We start from the raw sequence: 24,102 nt of genomic DNA, 5'->3' as shown, positions 1-24,102 counted from the left end.
GCCAAGGAGGCAGCAACACCTGTGGGTAAAGAGGAGAGTGACAGGACAGCGTATACAGTCTCTGAAGACAGATTGGTGACAGCTTCGGAGAGAGCCCCAGGTTTAGAAACAACTCCAGTTGGAAAAATTGAGCACGCTATGTCTCATCCACCTGGTGCTGTCACTGAGCACAAAGCAGAAACAGATGAAATGGTAACGCGAACACCAAGCATAGGGCCAACGGTGTCTTTAAGTCCAGAACCTGAACAGAAGCATGAAACAGAAAGTGCTAGTCCAGGGGCATTTGTATCACCTTACAGCACCCACATTACCCAAATAATAGAGGAAACTACTACTGAGAAAAGAGAGAAAACATCCCTAGATTATACTGATTTAGGCTCAGGATTATTCGAAAGGCCCGTAGCCACAGAACTCCCAGAATTTTCAACAGCTAAAGCCACAGTTCCAAGTGATTTCACAGCTGTCTTCAGCTCGGTAGAAAGACTCCACACAACTTCAGCATCCAAGCCATCCCCAGCACCCACTGAGAAACCACCTTTGATTGACAGGGAGCCTGGAGAAGAAACAACCAGTGACATGGTAATCATCGGAGAATCAACATCCCATGTTCCTCCCACCACCCTTGAGGATGTCGTGGGAAAGGAAACAGAAACGGATATCGATAGAGAGTATTTCACAACTTCAAGTACTCCATCTGCTACACAGCCAGCAAGACCACCCACTGTGGAAGGCCAAGAGGCCTTGAGACCTCAGGCACTTTCCACTCCAGAACCCCCAGCAGGGACAAAATTCCGCCCTGACATAAATGTTTTTGTTATTGAGGTCAGAGAAAACAAGACAGGTAAGTCTTTGCTTTCTAGACATACAAGTCAAGGCAATCAGCATTTTATCTTGAAAATTACTTTTGGAAAAAAAAAATCAACATACCAAATGCTGCCATTAGAAGATAACTGGAGTGTGACAAAATTCTGTATTTTAGCTTCGTATATTTGTACAAGAATTGGAAGAATATGTTATTTGGAAGAATGTTAGATACGATTGTATGTTAAAAGCCCTAAGAAGCCCTGCTTTGTCATCTAATATAACCAATCATCACTGTTACATCACTTCAGAACATGCAGAACAAAGTGTTTTAATTTCAGTGTCTTTCCATGCATCACTACTCAAGCGTAGTACTAGACTGTGTTAACATTCCATTGGTCTTTAACTATTAACCTTCAGCACTCACATCGTGGACAGCTAAAACCGTATTGCACATCTCTAGGGCTTTAGGAAGACGTCTAAAGGTTTGCCGTGGTTTTTCTCTCCTGGGATTTTATAGGTTTGTTGTATAGCTTGTGGGGTGGGTCCCAGGTCCGTAGTTGAAATGTTCTTTCAATGCAAGTTCAACATACTGTTAAGCTGTTGTCCTGGGGTATTTTAATGAGGCTTTAAATATTTAGAACAAATATAATCTAGCTCAGTTCTAGGAAATGCTAGAATTCATTGCACCACATATAATTTCAGAGATGGGTATGTCATCATTACCTCTGTTCCCTAAAAACCAGGCTGTAATGTTATTTACTTTGTGATTTCATTGTTTCATCTCTAGGAATTTTTCTGATGCCTTCTATTCGGCCCAAATATTTTCTTTTTCTCTCCAGCAAAATTCTCAAAAACTGTTTCTTTACATTGACTAATACTTGAATTTTCATTATTGAACATGACTTATTCCTTCCTAAAGGTCAGACCACACCACCTTTTGACTTTGGTAAGCTGAAATGAGAACATAGTGTATACAGTTTAGTAGATCAATTCAGGTTTGTATCTTTTTAATTTAGAAGTTAAGATCACTGATTTTAATGAAGTTGCTGTATTCTAGTTTAAATACGTGAATTGAAAGAATAAATAGTTCTTTTTTTCCTTGGCTGGGCTCTGAGAGGGTGGGCTAGAAGATTTTTTTTTTCTTTTCTTATCTTTTTTTTTTTTTTTTTTTAAAGCATGTTTTCTCTCTTACTGTTGGGATAGTCCTCTTAGGGTGTCATTTTCTTAAGAATGATGCTATCCTCATCAGAGTGCTCAGGAATGCACCTTTTGGGAACAAACAGGTAGTTCCGTTGTCGGGTCAGCTGGCTTCTGGTGTTGTGGGTGGAAACTTTACACTTCTAGTATCCAGAATGCTCGGTGTAAAAGCTCTTGTGGAGCAGTGACTAGAAAAAAATACATTCCCAGAGTACTGCAGTTAATCTCCACCTTTAGAAGGGTTGAAAGAGGCCAGGCTTGGACATCATTGTCCTGTTAATGATGCTGCTTCTTGGAAACTATATCATGCTTCCTGTTTCTTACAGTCCTTTTCCACCTCTTGAAACTGGGCTCAGAGAGAGAAGATGAATTGCCAAGTAGTGAAAATGAGGATTGCTTTTAGTAGGGTTGGAAAAGTAACGAGACGATATTACTATGAAAAAAAAAAAAAAACAGAAGTGAAAAGGAATTACTACTAGTGGTTAATTTGAGAAATTTTAAAAATGCTTGAGTGATTGACTATGCAGAAGTTTTTCCCAATTTAGATGACTCTCATGTTAGTGTGGATGCTCAAAGAGTATAGAAAACAGGAAAAACTACTCTACTTAAAAACTCTTCCAAATGGGAAACTGATAAGATTAGGGTGATCAAATTACAAAATAGAAAATCTGAAACTTGATCGCCCTGGAAGCACTGACAGTCATCAGGAAAAAAAAAAAAAAAATTGTAGTTTTGGAAATGGTGACTCAAAACAGAGGGTCTGAGTAACCTGACTCAGAAACCACTTATACAAAGGTGTGTGTTTATATTCAAGTTGTTAACTTAATTCATCTGGGGCTGAGAGACATGCCTCAGTGTGTCCTCTTCCTTCTTCCACTTTTAAAACATGGGGCTGTGATTTGCTTTCAAGCCAGTTTTTCTTCAGCGTTGATAACAATAGGTCTGAAAACTGTGTGGAAAGGGAACGGTTGAGTATCTCCATCAGGCCAAGATTCCAGTGCTGGTGTGGTTGGGCAGTGGGGGATGTCGCAGGGTAGAGCTATAGCCTGTTTCTATCTAGTCCCCCCCACCCTTTCACCTCTCATTTTTGTATACTTTACATATGTCATTCTCCTTAAGACTAAAAGCATTTTTTATTGTCTTGATAAGATGAAGTTCACTCAGATCCAACTGCTTACTCTTAGTAATTTTACTTGTTTTCTATGCGAAATTTAATTTTTCAAGCATCTTGAACTTTGGCAAGGGAAAACCTTAAAGCAGATGTTAAGTTAATGGGTTCTAAGGCAGGTGTACCTTAATAAGGAAAAATACATGTGTGCCTGGAAACCAACTTCTTTATGTATCAGGGCACATTTTTCCAGATTGGAAAATCCTTGGTTCATGTAGGAACTTATATAAATCTATTCAAAAACACAGAACCAACCTCTACCTGTATTGTATGTCCAAGTAAGCAAAAATGCCACCCATGCTACACTAAACCAAGGCATTCATAATTTTTTGCTGAGCTCAGCAAGTCATATAAATCTTGATTTTTTTTCTTTTTTTTTACTACTATGAAACAAAACATGCTACTCAAGATACGTTTATGTTATATTTGCTGAAATGGATCTTAATAACAACTTAAGGTGCTGTTGCTGGAGGGCAACTGTAGTTAGCAGTTAAAAAAAATCTGAAGGAACTTTTCAGCTCATAAAAGTTTTATGAGCTGAAAAATGCTATGGGGTGTGTTTAACAGTGGTTCAGGGGATACTGAAAACATGACTCCTGTCTACTTCAGGAGTAATTTGCACACCTGCATTTTGAAAAATTATTGAAAGGTTTTCTTTGTGAACATGTATAAAGTCTACAGGATTTAATGGTGTGGGAGGAGTTTCTTCAATTCTGTACTTTTTATTTTTTTAAGAACACTCCTCTAAATCATCTGAAATGTCACAAGTTGGTGTGACATAACTGTGAATGTATTTAAAAACTGGTATGCTGTTATCTTTGAACCAAGGAATTATTGGAAATGTGCAGATATTAAGTGCAAGCACTATTATGCAAATGCTCATAGTTATAACCTTAAAATAGATGGCTTATTAGTTGTTTTTTTTTTTTAAGCAAGTCCATATGTACTACATACCACTTGTCAGGCCAACTGGATGTTATTTGTTTTGTCAAGTATTCTTTTTTTGCTAGTTTTATCATTTATATCTAAGTATAGGCAGGTGTAAAGCCAAGATTTTAAAAAATGATACAAATATTAAGATATTGATAAAATTATTAATGCAATGGTATTAAAGATTAATGAGATTTTGAGCAAGAGAATTTTGGCCTCTACCTGAGAATTCATTTTACTCAGTTTCTGTATTGAAAATTATGGTACCTTATTGCTTTCATCATTGGGAACTAACTCTCAGATGATTAATTCCTCCTGTATTTTTTTTTTTTTTTTTTGTACTTTGGAGAAATGCACACAAAGCTAAAGGTGTTGAGGAGAGGATGAAGATTAAGAGACATTGGTTCTGAGAACAGGAGATAGACACTTAGGCAAATGTCTCATTGCATGCACAGTCATTTTATAAAAGACAATATTCATATAATATTGCTTCATATAACTTTTCAAAATCATATTTTTCATTTCTATGGAGTTGATTATGTAGAAAAATTACTTTCAGATTTTTTATTATAGGAGTAGATTCCTTTATTCAAACAAAATCTTATTAGGGACACTATATCTTGAGCAGATAAAAGGGTGGCTATTCTGGTTAATATTTGATGGGCAGCTCTGCTCACCACTATACCAGCAACGCTGCACTGTTGTGGTTAAAATTTGAGAAGGAAGATCAGGAGCCCCAATTTCTTGGGACCTCCCTCTTACCTTGTGGAGTTTCTAAAATAGCACGTGCCTCAGACCACAGCTAGAAGAAGAATAATAGGATCCAGCTAATTCAAAAGAAGGCAGTAACAATTATTCATTCCTGAATGAGTTGATTTTTTTTAATGTAAATGCTTTTTTAAGTTGGTCTGATTATCAATACTTTATCTCACTATCATAATACACATTCAACGATAGTTACCTTTGAGTAACTCTGTGTGATGTTGAAGAAAGCAAATTAACAAATCTAGTTTGTCTTTTTGACTGAAGCTCTCACTTAGAGCTTGATGCTTTCAGGGCACAGTTTACATATATTTTCATGTATAAACTTCAGAGATCATTTGTGGGACAACAAGGGCAAGTACTGCAGATGGGCACACGTGTAGGTTGAGTTTCCTGCTGACATGGGGCACTATGTATGCTATTCAGATTCCTGCCATGGCAAGAGAACAGCATTCTGAAATTGGTAGCTCTGGGTCTGAGCTGCTTCTTTCCTGCAGAATTTTGGAGCACATCCCTGAAATTGGAAGGGGCTGGTGCTTGCACACATGAGTGGTTCCCTTTGCGGGGCTCCCCCTGTGGCTCCCTGCCACAGAAGCACATTTTTTTTCCGCAGGGAGTTAGGGTGGTTTCTCCCATCCCTCCTTGGCTGCCTGAAATCTAGAAAAGGATTGAGTTTTTCTTCTATTAGTCAAAATATGAAAAGGGAAGAGGCTATCTTCCCTTTGTTTCTATACTTTGAAGAAGAGAATTGACCTTAGTGTTTCTAAATGCTTAGTGCAGCAGATCAGATGATTAGTACTGCAGATCAGAGGTCACCTTTTTAAAAAGTCTTTCTAAGTGAAACATTTTGTATGTGTAGCACATACCTACGCACGCCACTCACCTATAGACACACCTACACAAGCACATGATAGACCCTCAATTTTTAAGATGCTCTATGAATGTTTTTTTAACCCTCTCACTTCAAGGAAAAATTTAAGAAACTGAATTTGCTTCTTCACAGGCTGAAGTTTAATAAAAGACCTATTCCACACATAGCTAAAAGGAGCTTTATTATCTTCCCAATTCTTTCTGAAAATAGCATTTGCAGTTGCAACTTAGAGTTATCCAGACTACTACTGAGGTGGGGCATTTATCTAAAGACAAATGCCACTTAGTTGTCACTGGCAATGAACTCGAGAGAAAGGCCTACACTGTCTTCCAGCTCAGCCCAGTCAAGCAAGACTTATCTTCAGTTCTAGCTACAGTGTGCCTCGTCCTTTGACAGATATTAAAAGAGCACAAAATAAGCATAAACCATAGGCCTTGCTCCCAAGGACTGTAAATGTGTTCTGGGAAGCCAGCATTAACACAAATATAATGGCAGTAACAGAAACACACAGCTCCACACCGGGTAAGGTGGTACCAACTATAAATGGCACTCGAGGTCAGCAAAGGAGAGAATCGATGAAGACAGGGAAGTCAGAGGATATTTCATGAGAAGGGAGACCCTTAAGCTGGTCCTTGTTGGAGAGGAAGATCAAAAACAAATGACTGGAAACCAGTTATTAGCCTCTTGCTGCCCAACAGAGACTCAGCAGTGGAGCTAAGGGGCCACAAGCGTAATCAGGCATTTTTCTAAAAATGGATCTTTAGGGATCCCTGGGTGGCGCAGCGGTTTGGCGCCTGCCTTTGGCCCAGGGCGTGATCCTGGAGACCCAGGATCGAATCCCACATCGGGCTCCCGGTGCATGGAGCCTGCTTCTCCCTCTGCCTGTGTCTCTGCCTCTCTCTCTCTCTCTCTCTCTCTCTCTCTCTCTGTAACTATCATAAATAAATAAAAAAAAAAAAAAATAATTTAAAAAAAAAAAAAAAAAAAAAAAAAAAAAAATGGATCTTTAATCATTAAATGGTTAATGGATGGCTCAGAGGTTAAGCATCTGCCTTCAGCCCAGGGCCTGATCCTGGAGACCCGGGATCGAGTGCCACGTCAGGCTCCCTGCATGGAGCTTGCTTCTCCCTCTGTCTGTGTCTCTGCCCCCCACATCTCTCTCTCTCTCTCTCTCTCTCTGTGTGTGTGTGTGTGTGTGTGTCTCTCATGAGTAAATAAATAAAATCTTTAAAATTAAAAACAAAAAACAAAACAAAACAAAAAACTCTGGGACGACAGAGAGGCAGGGCCCACTTCGGAAGATGAATGCCTTCTTAGCGTTCACCAAAAACCTATACAGGTTGCTGGAAACCAAATATTCAGCCAACTTCTTCAGGAGGGAGTGTTCTCATACACTTTCCTGTTCTTCAGTGATTCATGCTATTTGACAAAGAGAGCATCTTCTGTAGGTTAAATATGTTTAACTTCTCAAAATGCATTCCTGTGAACCATCGTGGTTCAGAGTTTCACACTTGTAAAGTTAAATGGCATGAAACTACTTTTTAAAGAGTGGGCTGCATACTCTAACAAGCAAGTTAAAGGTTTATACCATCTTAATTCAAGTGATTTTTGACTCAGAAATATTACAGATGCGAGTGCTGCAAGCTGGAGAGTCTGGAGTTGGTCTCTCCTTTGCTTATCTGCAGTGTGGACCTAGAAATTTCTGAATTTCTCTGTCAGATTTTTTTACCAGTAAAATAGACATAATGGCTATTATTGTATAGAAAAACAATTCCTAAACTTTGACCCCTACTCTTTTTCTAATCACAGGGATTATGAAAAAAGGAAGATGATCATATGTGTATACACAGGTGTACACACCTATACATGTGATATATAAATATCTGTTTTCCCATTTATTCAACAAGTTAGTCAACCAATTACCATGAACAAGATACTACACCAGAACTGGATTTTTGAAGCATGCTTTGTGATGTTCCCAATGAACGTGAGGGGGTAGGTCAGTTAGCTCCGTAAGATACATGGCAGTTGATGCAGTAGAAGGAGCCTTTGGAAACAGTACTGGGTTCATTGTCAGCATTGTGATTTCAGCCTGTTTAGTCTTCAAAATTGCTTTATCTCGATAGACCTCAGTTGTTATAACATTTAAAATGTATAATAATACTACAAACTCACCAGGTTGCTTAGAGGAGAAAGGGATCTATCTCTTCAAGGGCTTGCCCGTCGCTGCGGTAGGCACATCACACAGTTAATACTTCCGTGACAACAAAGCAGTACGCATAGTGCCTGGCACATGGGAACTACTTAGTACAAATTAATCCCCTCTCTGCTTTAGTAGTTATTTTATTCTGGACTTCTAAATGTAGGAACACTTAGATTGTTTTGTACTGTAAATAGGTAAAAAATTGAGTTATCTTAAAATTCAACTTTTATACCGCAGGAAACCAAATATAATTATACTATAGTATCTGCGTGAGTGTAAGAGCTTGTTAAAATTTTAATCCTCCATGAACTGTGTTTGTCTAGGATGATGCCATTTTGGGTGCAAATCAGAAGCAGCTGCAACCCTTATTTAAAATTTAAATACAGTATTGATTCTACAGCACCTATATGTAGAGTTCATTAGCTTTAGGCTCTTTTTTTCATGTGTGAGAATTGGGCTTATGATTTTGATAAGTACCAATTTATTTTTTTTTCCAAAGAAAAAGATCTTTTTACAAATTCTTTATAAATTTTTCCAGGTACTAGGCTTAGTCTCTTCTTGCATATTCATGGAATGCATGGGCATTCCCTGCTGTCTTTTTGTTGTTGTCAAGGAAACCCCCAGTTCTCTACATAGGGATTACATTCTTCCTTCTTAATAGCTCTTAGATCATTCATTTGTGCAATGAATAAAAAATGTATTCATGGGCCCAGACAGTGTTCAGAACGTTTTTGAGGGAAGGGATGTAGCCAAGGGGAGAGACGTGCATCGTGAGAGGAGCAGTAGGGATAAAAGAAAAGGAAAAAGAAATGCTCTCTGAGGTTTCATTTTAATGAGGTAAAGCTGACAATTGTATGTTTTTAATAAGGCATTGCCTATTTTCATCAAAATGTATAACATAACACCTCAGTGAGGTCAGTTTGTCAGGTACAAGAAGAGTTGGTGATTCAGTTGCTTTATTGGTAGCAAAATTCTAAGAATGGGAACCTGGCTGGGGGGTAGGTATAGGGATGTGTTTTAGTAAAAGCTGTTGTATATTTTTTTCATTTGTATCAAAGTACTTTGAAGTTTTGACAACATAACTGAGGTGATAGAAATTATAAAAGAGTCTTTGATCCTAGGGCATCACGTGAACAACGGAGAACCTGTTTTATTGTATGAAAAAACAGTGTTTCTTAGAAAGATATGCCAGTGTTTAGACTTTTTGAATATGAATCAGGAGGAAAACACTAGTCTATTGGCAAGAAGGTGGTAGTTCTGAAAGAGAATGATTTTATTCTTGGGAGGAAAATAAACTATGGTGAACCTTCTAAATACTTGCTGGAACTATTGTGATAATGGATAAAGTATTTCTCCATAAATAAAGTCTAAATAGGAAAGAAAGAATGTGGAATGAGAGGAAAAGTTTAATGGTATTTCAGCATCTGAGTCTATGAAAATTTGACCCTCGTGTCACGTTATTATACCGAGATTTGTTTGCACCCGTGTATAATCAGTACACACTACCTTGACTGCCTTCTATGGCTTCGTCTTTTGGCTCTGTGCCATAGTCTTCTTGGCTTCTCATAGGGCGACTTAGTGGCTTTGTCAATGTGTGCTACGTATAGAAAGTTTCTGAAGGTTTTGGTTTTTCTAAGTTGAGAAAGGAAAAAGGAAATATCCTAAGGTGTGTTTCTGTAGAGTATAATGGGGTATAGTATGGTTATCATTTTTCGCTATGCTGCAATCTTACCTTGCTTTGGTCTGTAGGGAAGCCATTTTACTATCTGCAGATGAAACATTCTCTTCCCATCTCTTCACACTCACTTCCAGGAAATAATTGGAGATGTTGAAATAAAGTCATTCAATCAAGCTATTGTGTGGCTGGAGAAAAGGAGATAATACAATCTTTTGCTTAACAGGGAAGCCAACTTGAAACAATAAGTGAGCAAAAACACATAATAAAGGCTATTTGCGTTCTTTAGTAAAAAGAAAAAAATGAAGTAATATGAAATAGGGGCACCTGGGTGGCTCAGTCGGTTAAGCGTCTGCCTTCAGCTCAGGGCATGATCTTGAGGTCTTGGGATCAAGTCCTGCACTGGGCTCCATGCTCAGTGGGGAGTCTGCTTCTTCCTTTCTTTCTGTGCTCACTTACATTCTTTCAAATAAGTAAATAAAAATCTTTTATAAAAAAATGAAGTAATATGAAATAATATAAGAAGCATCTTTAGATTTGGCTTCACAGGAAACTCTGGGCACTCATTCCCTCCCTGAGCGACCACCCAGCTTGTCTGGAAGAGTCCAGAGCTACACTAAACCAGGCACCAAGCAGCTTACAGGTAGTGACGCCATTCTGAGCATGGGGGTTTGAGAAGATATCAGAATATGGCTCATTGTATAAATATTGCCATCTCAGTTTCTCAACCCTGGCTGTCTTGTTAGAATGACCAGGGGGCCTCCAACTAAAAATACCCACTACCCCATTCCCTCATCAGACAACTTGTATCTGGATTTCTAGCTGGGGGACGTGGGCGGCTCAGGCATTTGTACTTTTTGTTAGTTTCTTTTCTTAAATTCACTTCACTTATTTTCCATTACTAGGTATCTGTACTTTTAAATGCATCTCACGTGATTTTGATATATAGTGAGTATTGGATATTACTGGTAAAGTAAAAGCTTTCTGCCCTGCAGACAGCTGGCTGATACAGACACTCCTGGGGAAGGGGACGCTTTAAGTCTCTACTAGTGAAGCTGTACTTTACCAGTTTTAAGGAGAAAAAGAGTATGTCTGATTCAGTCTCCTCTAAGTGAAATGGTGCTCTTTCAACATATTTTGGGAAGCGTATCTTTTGTTACAAGTCTTGGCAACATAGGGAAGAAAATAGAATTAAATATCATTAAAATATATGTGTTTAAAAGTTTCAGGAATAATTATAATTGAATCAGAAGTAATGGTAAGAGGTAGAAAATATATCTAGAATTATTCAGGCTGAATATTTCACATTACTGTATCCGTGTTACCTTCTCCATATCAACATGGAAACTAGAAGCAAATACATATGGTTATGTCCGAAGGATTCTTTTGACTCTACTACCAAAGTGACTTTGTTCATTATATATTCACATTGAGAAAAACAGTGATTACCACCCTGATATAAGCCCTATATGAATGCTGGATTTGGAAAGAAGGTGAATGATGAAAGAAAGAAAGAAAGAAAAAAAGAAATTGAAACTGTGTCTGCACATTTTGATTATCTGGATTTTTATATCCAGAAGAGTCTTTAGTGTTTGCATTATCTCTATAGTTCTCTAGTTGTATCTTAGAGTTCAAGCTGCTACCACAGTCAAAGGACAACGGTTTCTTCAGCCCAAAATTCCCACATATTTCAAAGGAAATATCAAAATCTAGTAAAATGTAAACATTTTTGTTCTTGATGATAAAAAACCAAGAGGACGTTCTTCCAACTAAACTCTTGAAGAGGGGCTGCGTGGCAAGAGTATGAAGAGCGTTCATGTTTAAAGGATCCCTTTACTCACTTTAATTATGGAACACAGAATTTAGAAAGAGAGGTGACACAAAAATATAAACACAGGTAAGGGATTTATAAATCAGAAACAACCTGACCTAAGACCTATGGCATACAAATCAAAGACACAAGCAGTTTGGGCTGAGGAGTTTTAGAGAAGATGTCCTGGAGAACTGAGGGCATTAGCTGGATCATTCATAAATGCATGGGTGAAGTTCAAAGGAGGATTTAAGAAGCATTCCAAGTTAGGATGGGAGGGCTCTTCTTGAACAGAAGTCGAGCTGGGAGTGAGATAATTAGACAGGGACAGGGACATGGAGTTGCCGGGCTCCCAGGCAGAGAAGCAGAGGATTCTAACAGAGAACTGAAGGAAGAGGATACATATGGGGATAGTTAATGGGACCGTTCAAATGCCCTGTTGAAGAGGTCAGGTGGAGGAGGTGAGCAGAAACTGCTATTGACTTTTGGAGAAAGGAGTAACATAATTAAAAATAAAATGGTGTCTAGTGAAGTTTTTCTTACCAGCTATAATTTAGAGGCCTTAAAAAGGAAGTATAAACATATTTATTTATGAGAGTCATTTGTTTTACTTTACTCAAAGCTTTTACTTAAATTTTAAACCCTTGATTCTGACCAAAGCTTTTTCTGGTGTTGGGATATTTGTTTACTATCTATCATCTCTCTCTCTATCCATCTCTCTATCCATCTATCTATCATCTATCATCTAAAGCTTTGACGGAGAAGTAAAGTGAAAAAGATGATAAATGTACTGCCTATGGTTGGTTTTTGTTTGTTGTATCTTAGGGAACTTTGAAATCTAAATAAACCTGGCTTACTTTTCTTTGGCACAGCTCTTTATTTTATTGTGCAGAAATGCTTGAAGGTCCCAAACTTAAGTTATGAAGTCCCCTGGGCCTTTTCTGTAAGTAAGAAGAGCCCACACTTGGTGATATCTCCTTAAGCACACTTAGACCAGATGACTGTATCTAAACACATTCTTTCCACTTGAAGGAACAGCATTATTAGCGGATTATCTCAAGTTGGGGAAAAGAAATGATTCCCATTTATCATCCTTATAGCATGTCTGCCTCTTAAAAGTGAGGCCATCAGAAACGCTTATGTTGTTTATATACATATATTACCCTTTCTGGGTGTAAAATTCATGAATTGAGAAATATCGAGTTCTTGCTCAGCAAGAGGAGGCTGTCAGTGTAAGATAGCATGCTCGGTAGGTGTACCAAGTGAACCTCGGCTGGCAGAGTGAATAGAGGGGTATGGGTGACAGAATCTAATGCTGGTCTCCCAACCTTTACATTAATCTCTCTCATCTCTGGAGAGTTTGAGTATTGATATAAATATCACTTGATTTTTCAGTTATTAAGGTAATTAAAGATGCAAAATTATCTGGAGAGATTTGGGGAGGGTGTTTATATCTTCATTACTAATGTCAATTTTTCTTAACATACTGAGTTGGCACCATTTTTAATGTCTCAAATTTTGAGAATATTGAGAATTTAGGAGGTCTGAAACAATATGATTGAAATATATATTAGGTGGGAGCACCTGGGTGGCTCAGTCAATTAAGGTCTGACTTTGGCTCAGGTCATGATCTCAGGGTCCCAGGATCCAGCCCCCTGTGGGACTCCCTGCTCAGTGGGGAGTCACCCACTCCCACTCCCCCTCCCCCTGCTTGTGCTCTCTCTCTCTCTCTCTCTCTCTCTCTCTCTCTCCCCTTCAAATAAATACATAAAATCTTTTTTAAAAAAAATTATGTTAGGTGATTTTTCTTTGCTTCCTGAGGTGCCAGCATTTTATTTTAATTAAGAACATATCAAACATGAATGAAATTGAGACATTTTTTTCTATCTGGTTATTGGACCCATAGATATGTATCAAAAGATATAGGGATCCCTGGGTGGCGCAGTGGTTTAGTGCCTGCCTTTGGCCCAGGGTGCGATCCTGGAGACCCGTGATCGAATCCCACGTCGGGCTCCCGGTGCATGGAGCCTGCTTCTCCCTCTGCCTATGTCTCTGCCTCTCTCTCTATCTCTATCTCTATCTCTCTCTGTGTGACTATCATAAATAAATAAAAATTTATTTATTATCATAAATAAAATAAAAATATAAACATCTTAGAGAACTTCAAACTTTCTATTTAAATTCTATAAGTATTGCTCAGCCACTTCAGTATGATTGCCTATTGTGTTTTTAAAATTAGGAAACAAAATATTTTTTGTTGCACATTAAAATGAAATCCATTTTACTAAAGAAATGTGATCCTAATATCTCTCTGCTGAGTAAATTGGTATATAGTTATATTTAATTAAAAGCTCCTAAACTTAAATAGTAAAATTTCCTAAAGAGAACGTGAACTTTAGCCAGCTGCTTGTGCATCTTAGCGACTATGTTTTGTGTCTGCTAACAGCATGACTGGAAGACTTGTGCTGTGTGCACAAAGCTCTGCCATGAAGTACTTAAAAATACTTGGTGAATAATTTGGGGTCAGCTTGCAATTAAGCTTTGTGTGAAATGCCATTAAAAAATCTATTAAATGTGGTACTAGTATATTCAGGTCAAGCTGTTAAAATACATTTGTATAAACATAGAACAGATTATACATACACTGTGTAGAGTTCTGTGGTTTGACTCTTGAAATCCAAATAAAAGTTATATTATCCCTAGAATAAAATTCTAAAATAGAGAGTCTTTTATAAGGACTTGTTCATCTAAGAGCTGGGGAAGTTAATTGCCCCATTAGGTTGTACCGTTAGTACAAAATAGAGCAGATCATAATTTTGGAACGAGATACTGGCTTTTACAATAGCACAGGTGTCCCCGCCCCCACCACACCCCACAAAGAAACTTTTATGGTTTGCAATAATTATAGTACTTATAACTCTCAAATAACATGTGTGGTAGGTGTGGGTAGTAACAAGAAAGGGATGAAGAAGTAATTTTAAAGACTGAATAACAAAAAAGGAGCAAATAAGAATATGGGTGAGAAGTAAGGTAGCAATGATAGGAATATGGGGTGGTAGGAAAGAACTCACCCATCTGTACTGGATAGATTTCATAGCATTCACACCCCCTGTGAGTTTTTAAAAGTATGGGAACAAACTAGCTGCACTTGACAGACTACAGTGTAGATTGATCTGTAGAGAATCTGTCGGTAGAAACAAAAATTACCACTAGGGCCTTAAGCCCTAGACAATGAACTTTTCCCTCACTCCCCGAATGATATTAAGAAATCTGATAAGGACTCAGCGGTTGAGGGTCTGCCTTTAGCTTAAGGCGTGATCCTGGAATCCCGGGATCGAGTCCCACGTAGGGCTCCCCTCGAGGAACCTGCTTCCCCCTCTACCTGTGTCTCTGCCTCTCTCTCTCTCTCTCTCTTTCATGAATAAATAAATAAAATCTTTAAAAAAAAAAAAAAAGGAAAGAAATCCGATGAAACCATTTGGAAGCTGGCACAGCTTATTTAAAAGATGGGTATTAGTCACTTAATTGTGAGGGTAAGGAAAAAGGAAACAAAATAATCTCAACTCTTATTTTGTATCTGTTTAAGAATTCTCCTTTGGTAGAATATTTTTGTAATGCATATCAAATGAGAGCTTTTTAAAATGAATCTTTTCTCAGTCACTGTTGAGTGTGATGTGCTGATAGTTCTTTGGTGGTTGCCAGCTTCAGGGTATAATGAGAAGCTTAAGACAAAACAGCTTAAGATGTTTCTACCTTTTCTACTATCCTAAAAGCAAGTCAGAACAGATACTTGGGAGGCAGGTGCAAGAAGGAATCCTAGATTAAACGTAATGATTGTTGCATTTACAGCATGTACACTCAAAAATTTTCCTTTTCAAATAAAGAGCAAAAGAGTTTAGTAAGGCCATTTTTCTAACCTATTGGCAAGAGCATTTGTTTAAAAGAGAGAAAGAGGCAGGCAGAGAGGACCAGACTGGGAAGATGTTCTTGGAGGTCCTAGGTCTCTGTATGGAGTTGGTAAGCAAGTATCTGCAATATAGTCTGCTACGTAATAGGTAGTACATTCTGTACAATCAATGGGCTTCTGGGAAGATGGTACAGTGGGGTGGTATGCATGGTGCGGTAGTGAATTTAATTCTGTATCCAAAAACCAATATGTTTGTTGGGAATATGCAAAGGCCATCTCTGCTATGTTTGAATTGCTGTGAGTGAGATATTGCGATATAATTATTTAGGGCAGAAAATGGAAGATATTGCATCTCACAGTTGAATCTTTTGGTAAAATACTGTGATGATGGTCTAAAATGCTAAGGGAAGTCGCCGTAGATCCATGTGCAATAAGAAATCTTGAGGTTCCTTATCCAAGTGGAAAATGGACTAAAACAATGGAATACTTTGTTCATTGGAACTAAAATTAGAGACCATAAAGTGAATGCCAGGGTCTTTTATTAATTGAATTAAGTCGATTTAGTAAGAATTGATAGTCAATGAAATTAGCATATAAGGTTACAATTATAGTTCTTTGTTTTCTTTCCTGGAGGAAAAAAAATCATTTTATTTTAAATTATTCATTCCTTTGTAAAACATTTAAGTGAACATCATGTCATGTCAGTTCCTTTGACACACTGACAGTTGGCACACTGACATACCTTAGCGTTCTCTTTCTTTCTATTTCTTCACTCCACTTATTTTTTTAATAATAAATTTATTTTTTATTGGTGTTCAATTTGCCGTCATACAGAATAACACCCAGTGCTCATCCCATCCAGTGCCCCGCTCAGTGCCCATCACCCATTCACCCCCACCCCCCACACTCCTCCCCTTCCACCACCCCTAGTTCGTTTCCCAGAGTTAGGAGTCTCCCTTTCTGATATTAGAAAGGGAGACAGAACACTCCACTTATTTTTAGAGCTACCAACAACATACATTGATGGGACCTCCATTTATATTCACTAAGAAGGTCATGGGATATGTTTATATCAGTTTTTTTTATACTATTTTTTAAGTAAGGAATTTATTTAGAAACCTATATAAACCTATGATGGCGAAGAGTGTTATTTACCCTGTTCCTGGCCTAGGAGTTTATAAATAAACAATATCAGGCAGTTATTTCCTTATTTATCTTATGTTTGTTTGGAGAAGCTTGGCTGAATGATTGGTTTTATCTCCATTATTTATAAAACAGTACAAATGGGATGGGGCTTCTTTATATGCTTGACACAGACCTATGTTTCCTATTTAAAGTTCTTTTGTATTTAAATGAAAAATGTGTGAATTTAGTGTTCACACGTGTGATACTTCTTAATGTGAATTCTAGTTTTATTTACACCTCATGAAACCTAGTGCAAAGGGTTGAATATAAAACGAGAGTATTAGCAACTTAAGAGAGGCATGTTTGTGAAGCTCCAGTTAAATGCTGTTAAAGTCGTACAAAATAGTTAAACTGAGTCTGGCTTACCTCAACTATGTTAAGATAGTATTAGCAATGAGAGACTACTTAATTTGGTGATTCGATAAAATTATTGATGTGATATTTCAAAAGATTCATTTGTACAAAGGCATTCTCATATACATGTATGTACATGTATATTATCTCCCATTTTTTTTCATAGCAAAAAAGTGGGCTTCACTGCAAGCCATATTAAGAGGTGTCATTATGTGAAGATTTTATTGTGTCCTTTTTGTGTGTGTGTGTCCTCTTTTAAAACGTATACGCCACGAGTCACTGTAAGATCATAGTAACAACTTCAGTGAACAAACTTATGCTTTTAATTATATTTTTTTTAAAAAAACATAAGGCATTTAGTCATTTTCTTGTTTGCAGTTAAGAGTTGTTGCAGCATCTGTGGCAGAAATCATTTGTATTTATGTTTTTGTAATATACTAGAGTTATGCGCTGATCTCACTTCCCTTATGGTAGTATTTTTTATTCATTTGAATACGTATAAACCTTTGTTTACATAGCTGAAAGGCTGAATGTATGAGGTGGAATGGGAGGGAGACTTGGTTTTGGACATATGATTAGGGTAAGAATAACCCAGCCCTATGCAAGTAATAGTTTATGGAGATTATGCAGTGAAGATGGGATATACAGAAGAGTTTTCTTTTTTGCTTTTATTAGGGTGCAAGGGATAAAGGTAAATATAGTATATGTCTTCCAGTTACATAAAGGTCTTGTGGTCTTTGATTTTCTAGCAAACCATAGTTAGAAACATAGAGGGGCTTCTTTGACTTCTTATCGATGGTTCATATACTTCTGAATGTATGTTGATGCATAACGACTACAAGCAAGACTGGTTCCTTCTCAATAGAGTTTTTTCTCTTCTGACTTATCGGTAAATGCTGGATGTGGATCCTGTCGTACATGGAAGGGAGTGGCTTCTTGCTACAGGAACAGGCTCCCTACTGATGGGGGGAAGGGATGGCTCCGTCATAATTATTCCTTCTGTGAGCTTCTTGGGTTTAGCCTGAGCACATGTGGCATGAATGGGGCTGGGCTGAAAATTATTAATTCTACAGTGGTATTAATTCTACAGAGGTATTCCTGGGGTGGGAGAGCGAGATGCCGTATGTCCTCTGTGCTGCTCTCTGTCTTCTTCATGGGTCTTTGGGCCCATGGGCACCTTCTCACAGGGTCGCGACACTGGGACTAGGACACCTGCACCATAGTGGCAAAGCCCTCTCCTGGGACACTTGACTTCCACTCTGATGAAAGTCGGGGCCCCGAATTTCTTCCTTCCTGGTGCCCAAACAGGGAGTTTTGCTGGCCTATTTCTGGAAGCAGAGGAGTCCCTTGAGCTTAGTAGTTGGTACCTTATAGCAATTTACAATCTAGGGAGTGCTCAGAGGGTGTGTGTGATTTAAAGTTTGCTAGTTCAGATGTTTAGATGTGACTCCTCAACTTCCGATGGAGAACATGTTAATAAAAAGAACTATAACTGACCCGTTCCAGATCATTCCTCACGAAGGACAATGGTGTAAAGTGTGGTGGGCTCTTCCTTCCTGGTGATGGCAGTGAGCTGTCCCTGCGCGGAGCCCTCCCCCACCCCCAGGCCTTCCTGCCCTCGCGTCCGGCCTGTGGCTGCAGCCTAGCCTCTAGATCTTGTCTCACTGTTACACTGGGGAGGGGCTGCTGTTGCCCTGTGGAAGGACCATAAAGAAGCCTCTCTTGAACTTCTCAAGATAGATTATGGCAAGAGAAGAAATCTCTTCTCGTTTCCTTGTTGACTAGAGGGCGTCTCAGCCTCCCCTTACCTAAACCGACAGTCACTCAACTTTTCTGTATGATCTGGTGAGATGATCTTAATTTTTCTTTTTCTTTTTTTCAGTTCACACACATTCGAATTCCCACATTTCACGATTATAATGTGCATATGTGACTCCTTGTTTCATTTGAAGGCTGTAGCTTTGTTAAACGTGTTGAGGAGTTTCCATAACGTGTTTCTATGACCTTGTATTGGATTTACTTCTCCTATTGTTCATGTGAATCCGCAGACTTGGAGACTGAGAATCATGTGTTGAAGGGTGATTGTACTTTATGTGAAAAGATTTGAATCCTCTGTGTGCGTGAGTGTGATCAGCCAGGCTTGCTATCGATTTCTTCTGTTCAACACTGCCAAATCTTCTATTCAAGTATTGTGAAAACTCTTTGTTTCTTTCAGGTCGAATGAGTGATTTGAGTGTAATTGGTCATCCAATAGATTCAGAGTCTAAAGAAGATGAACCTTGTAGTGAAGAAACAGATCCAGAGCACGTACTAAGTTTACCTGAGTTAATTGAAATAACATTGTACCACAGTGAAGAGGATGAAGAGGAAGACGAAGAGTGTACCAACGCCACCGACGTAACGACCACCCCATCAGTGCAGTACATTAATGGGAAACAGCTAGTCACCACCGTGCCCAAGGACCCAGAAGCAGCAGAGGCAAGGCGTGGCCAGTTTGAGAGTGTGGCACCTTCTCAAAATTTTTCACATAGCAGTGAAAGTGAAACACATCCATTTGTGGTAGCCGAGAATGGATTGTCTACTGCCGTGCAGCCTAATGAATCAAAAGAAACAACTGAGTCGCTTGAACTGACCTGGAGGCCTGAGACTTACCCTGAAACTCCAGAACACTTTTCAGGTGGTGAGCCTGATGTTTTCCCCACAGTCCCATTCCATGAAGGAGAAGCCACAGACGGGCCAGAGTCGACCCCAGAGAGAGGCCTTGAGCTTGATAATCTGGTCCATGAACCTATAGAACATGTACCTCTGTTTTCTGAAGAGTCCTCAGGAGATGCTGCTACTGATCAGGAGTCTCAAAAAATGATCTCTTCAAAGGCTACTGAGGTGACATTTGGTGAAGAGGCAGAAAAAAGTACTTCGGTCACGCCTGCTCCAAATGTAGTCCCAAGTTCTGTGTCGGCAGATGTTTCAGAGGACGTATCAGTCACCTTCACACGAAATGTCCTCCTTCATGGCCCATTGTCCACTGTAGAAAGCTGGGTAGAAATAGCCCCTCAAGAAAATGTAGAGCTCTCGGGGAGTCCTTCAATTCCATTCCCGGAAGGCTCTGGGGAAACAGAAGAAGATACAAATACAATGTTCACTGTGGCAACTGATTTATCACAGAGAAATATTACAGATACGCTGGTTACTTTAGCCACTAGCAAGACCACGATCACAGAGAGTCTTTCTGATATTCCTGCAACCACCTTTCATTCCAGTTCTCAACAACCTTCCACAGAAGTAGCACCAACGAAATTTGTAGGGGAAACAGACACACCTGAGTGGGTCTTCAGGCCACCTCTTGAGGGAAAGAGAAGGAAAGAGGAGGAGGAAGAGGGCACCACAGGCACAGCTTCTACAGAGCAGGTACATGTATCCACACAGAGATCAGATCAATTGATTTTACCCTCTGATTTAGAAAGCTCGAGTGAAGTGACATCTAGCCATTCAGCCTCTGCTACCTGGAACAGTCTTATGTCCTCCACAAAACCCACACAGCCTGAAAAGGCAATGACAAGTTCTGCTCTTGTCTCCACGGAAACAAGTGTTTTAGACCATCTAGGGGCACAGACTGCTAAGCCCAGCAGTAGCAGTCAACCTGGGTTTCAGGAAGGGCTGTCCACTCTTCCGGGTAGGCCTATCTCTTTCTCTCTGGAGCCAGGCTCTGGAGAAGCTGCTGCTGACCCAGAAACAGCCACTGTTGCTTCATTTTCATTAAATTTAGAGTCTGGAATTCCAACCGAAAAGGAAGCAGCTGGCACTTTGTCTCCCCATGTGGAAACTATATTCCCTTTTGAGCCGACAGGATTAGTTTTGAGTACTGTAATGGACAGAGAGGTTGCTGAAATTACAAGCCAAACATTCAAAGAAAACTTGATTTCAGAAGTCTCGGGAGAACAAAATCATGGGCCAGAAATAAAGGGCTTTTCTACAGATTTTCCCTTGGAAGAAGATTTCAGTGGTGACTTTAGAGAGTACTCAACGGTAACTTATCCTACAGAAGAAGAAACAGTAATGATGGAAGGCTCTGGGGATGCAGCATCTAAAGATACCCAGATTTCATCATCTGTAGTACCTGCTTCAGATCATAGCAACCACAGAGCTGACCCGGAAGGACCTAGTAGCACCTCCGTCAGCACTTCCGCCTTCCCTTGGGAAGAGTTGACAGCCTCAGCTGAGGGCTCAGGTGAGGAGTTGGTCTCAGCAAGCACTTCTGTGGACCACGTGTTTCCCAGTACCATGGGAAATGCTTCTGGTACAGATTCCCCATTTATTGACCAAGGATTGGGAGAAGAAGGTGCTATTAATGATGCCAATAAAAGGTCCACCGTTTTACCAACCGCAGAAGCTGAAGGTACTGAAGCAGCCACAACCGAAGGGGAAGTGAGAGTAGATGGCACGGTTTCAGTGACCTTTCCTCAGACTATGGAGCCAGCCAAATTATGGTCCCTGCAAGAAATCAACCCTGTACAGCAGGGAACTGAAAGTGAGACAGCATCAGAGGAAGAGATTGAAGAACCAAACTCTTTTGAATCCCCTCAAAGCTCTGTTGCACCAGAACAAATAAATTTTGATTCACAAACCTTTACTGAAACTGGACTCCGAACCACAGATTATTCTACGCTAACAATGAAGAGAACTGACAGTATTGGTGAGGAAATGGAGAAGGAAGGCATTTCCTTCACTGATGTGTCTACTCCAGATCCAGATGCAAAAGGCTTGGGACCCTATACTGCTCTCCCTGAAGTTACTGAAAAATCCCATCTTTTCTTAGCTACTACCTCAGTGACTGAATCTGTATCAGCTGAAAGTGTAGTCACAGATTCTCCAGTCGAAAAGGAGGAAACTATAAAACCTTTTCCCAAAGTTGTGACGCCAATAATTAAAGAGGCAGACACTGATCTTTTATTCTCTGGACTGGGATCAGGAGAAGAAGTTTTGGCCACTACAGTGCCAGTGAATTTTACTGAAATGGAACAAATCATGAGCACATTATATCCCCAGGTTTCTCAAATGGAGAGTTCAGAAACCAGCCACATAAGCAATACAACGGAAGACTATGAGGGAATGGAAAATGTAGCACACGAAGTTGGACCACCCATCTCCAAAACAGACAGCCTCTCTGAAGATAGTGAGACAGCATCCAGCACGACCTTACTAGAAATTGTAAGTGACACCACAACTGCAGGACCTTCTACGGCACCTCTCACTTTCTCCACAGATGCTGAACATCCCCAACATGAGACTCACGGTTGGGCAGAAGAAATCCAGACTAGTAGACCACAACCGATGACCGAACCAGTCTCTAACGAGAATTCTCCAACGGCAGAAACAAAAGAAACAGCGACCCCTCCCTCCGACTTTCTGGCTAGAACTTACGGTCTTGAAATGGCCAAAGGATTTGTTACATCAGCACCTAAACCGTCTGACTTGCTTTATGAACATTCTGGAGAGGGATCTGGGGAACTGGATATGGTTGATTTAGTCCACACTTCTGGAACTACTCAGGCAAGCAGGCAAGGAAGCACCACATTTGTTTCTGATAGATCCCTGGAAAAACATCCCGAGGTTCCAAGTGCTAAAGCTGTTACTGTTGATGGATTCCCAACAGTTTCAGTGTTGCTGCCTCTTCATGTAGAGCAGAATGAAAGCTCCCCTGCTCCAACTAGCACACTGTCAAGCACAAGGTCATATGAGAGGTCCACAGAAGGTGCTGCAGATAGCTTCCAAGACCATGTCAAAGGGTTTGAGGATTCCACTGTCAAGCCTAACAGAAGAACAACCACTGAAAACATTATTATAGATCTGGACAAAGAGGACAAGGATTTAATACTGACAATTACAGAGAGCACCATCCTTGAACATCTCCCTGAGTTGACATCAGATAAAAATACTATCATAGATATCGATCACACTAAACCTATATATGTAGACATCCTTGGGATGCAGACGGACATAGATCCAGAGGTACTAGCCGGACCCCATGGCAGCAGTGAAGAAAGCGCCCAAGTTCAAGAGAAGTATGAGGCAGCTGTTAACCTTTCTTTAACTGAAGAAAACTTCGAGGGCTCTGGTGACACTCTTCTGGCTAATGACACTCAGACAACGCATAGTGAATCGATGCCTTCGGAAGACAGAAGCCGCTTAGACCATACGGGCTTTATCTTCACAACCAGGATCCCTGTTCCCAGCACAGAAACAGAATTAGATATTTGGCTTCCCACAGCGACCTCCCTGCCCATCCCTAGTCCATCTGCCACAGTTACTCCAGAGACCGAGGAACCAAAAAGCGAAGCAAAAGCCCTGGATGACACCTTCGAATCAAGTACTTTGTCTGACGGTCAAGCTATTGCAGACCAAAGTGAAGTTATATCAACATTGGGCCACTTGGAGCCACGGGATGAGTATGAAGAAAAGAAATACGTAGCTCCTTCTTTCCAGCCAGAATTCTCATCAGGAGCCGAGGAGGCACTGATCGATCCTACACCCTACGTAAGTATTGGTACTATCCACCATATGGCTCAGAGTTTGACAGAGGCACCTAACGTGATAGAAGGATCCAATCCCTCGGATGACACTGATACAACATCGGCAGCTTCAGCTTTTGCCAAGTTGTCCTTCCAAACACCATCATCTCCGCTCACCGGCTACGTAGGCAGCGGAGCCTCTGAGCAGGCAGAGGGCCCCCAGGCCGGTGCTGTGCCTGGTACAGATGCTGGCATGGCTCACGGGTCTCCAGGAAAACTTGCAGACACTGAAGTGACTTTCACATCATCGAGCGAAGAGCCCTTTCACATAACCGAGCCTCCATCCTTATCTCCTGACACTGGATTAGAGCCTTCAGAAGATGAAAGTAATCCTAAGTTATTAGAACCAACAGAAGCTTCTCCCACAAAGCCGACTGCTGAAGAAGGAACTGAGATTCTCCAAGGTTCTCAAACCCAAACCAATATTCAACTGTCTGGAGAGACAATGAAGAACCATGTTAGAACACCCGAGGCTGGAACTGTGGTCACAACTGCAGGTGAAATTAAGTTAGAAGGTGCTACACTGTGGCCACATTCTACTTCTGCTTCTGCAGTTTATGGAGTTGAGGCAGATGTCATGCCTCAGCCCAGCCCACAGACTTCTGAGAGGCCCACCGTTCCTTCCTCTCTGGAAATAAACCCTGAAACACAAGCAGCCTTGATCAGG

At 40.0% G+C, this 24,102-nt stretch overlaps 1 protein-coding gene across 1 annotated transcript in view; it reads left to right on the top strand.

Moving 5' to 3' along the window:
- Positions 1-24,102, top strand: part of VCAN (versican) — a 112,156-nt gene that overhangs the window by 49,002 nt on the left and 39,052 nt on the right. Inside the window, 2 exon segments of the mRNA XM_049108292.1 lie at positions 1-841; positions 19,082-24,102. Coding sequence (XP_048964249.1) covers positions 1-841; positions 19,082-24,102 — 5,862 coding nt within the window.

This window comes from Canis lupus, chromosome 3, assembly GCF_003254725.2.
Source record: "Canis lupus dingo isolate Sandy chromosome 3, ASM325472v2, whole genome shotgun sequence".
In the NCBI taxonomy this organism is placed as follows: Eukaryota; Metazoa; Chordata; class Mammalia; order Carnivora; family Canidae; genus Canis; species Canis lupus.
The sequence above is the reverse complement of the archived record's forward strand: the minus strand, read 5'-3'. Positions and strand labels throughout refer to the sequence as shown.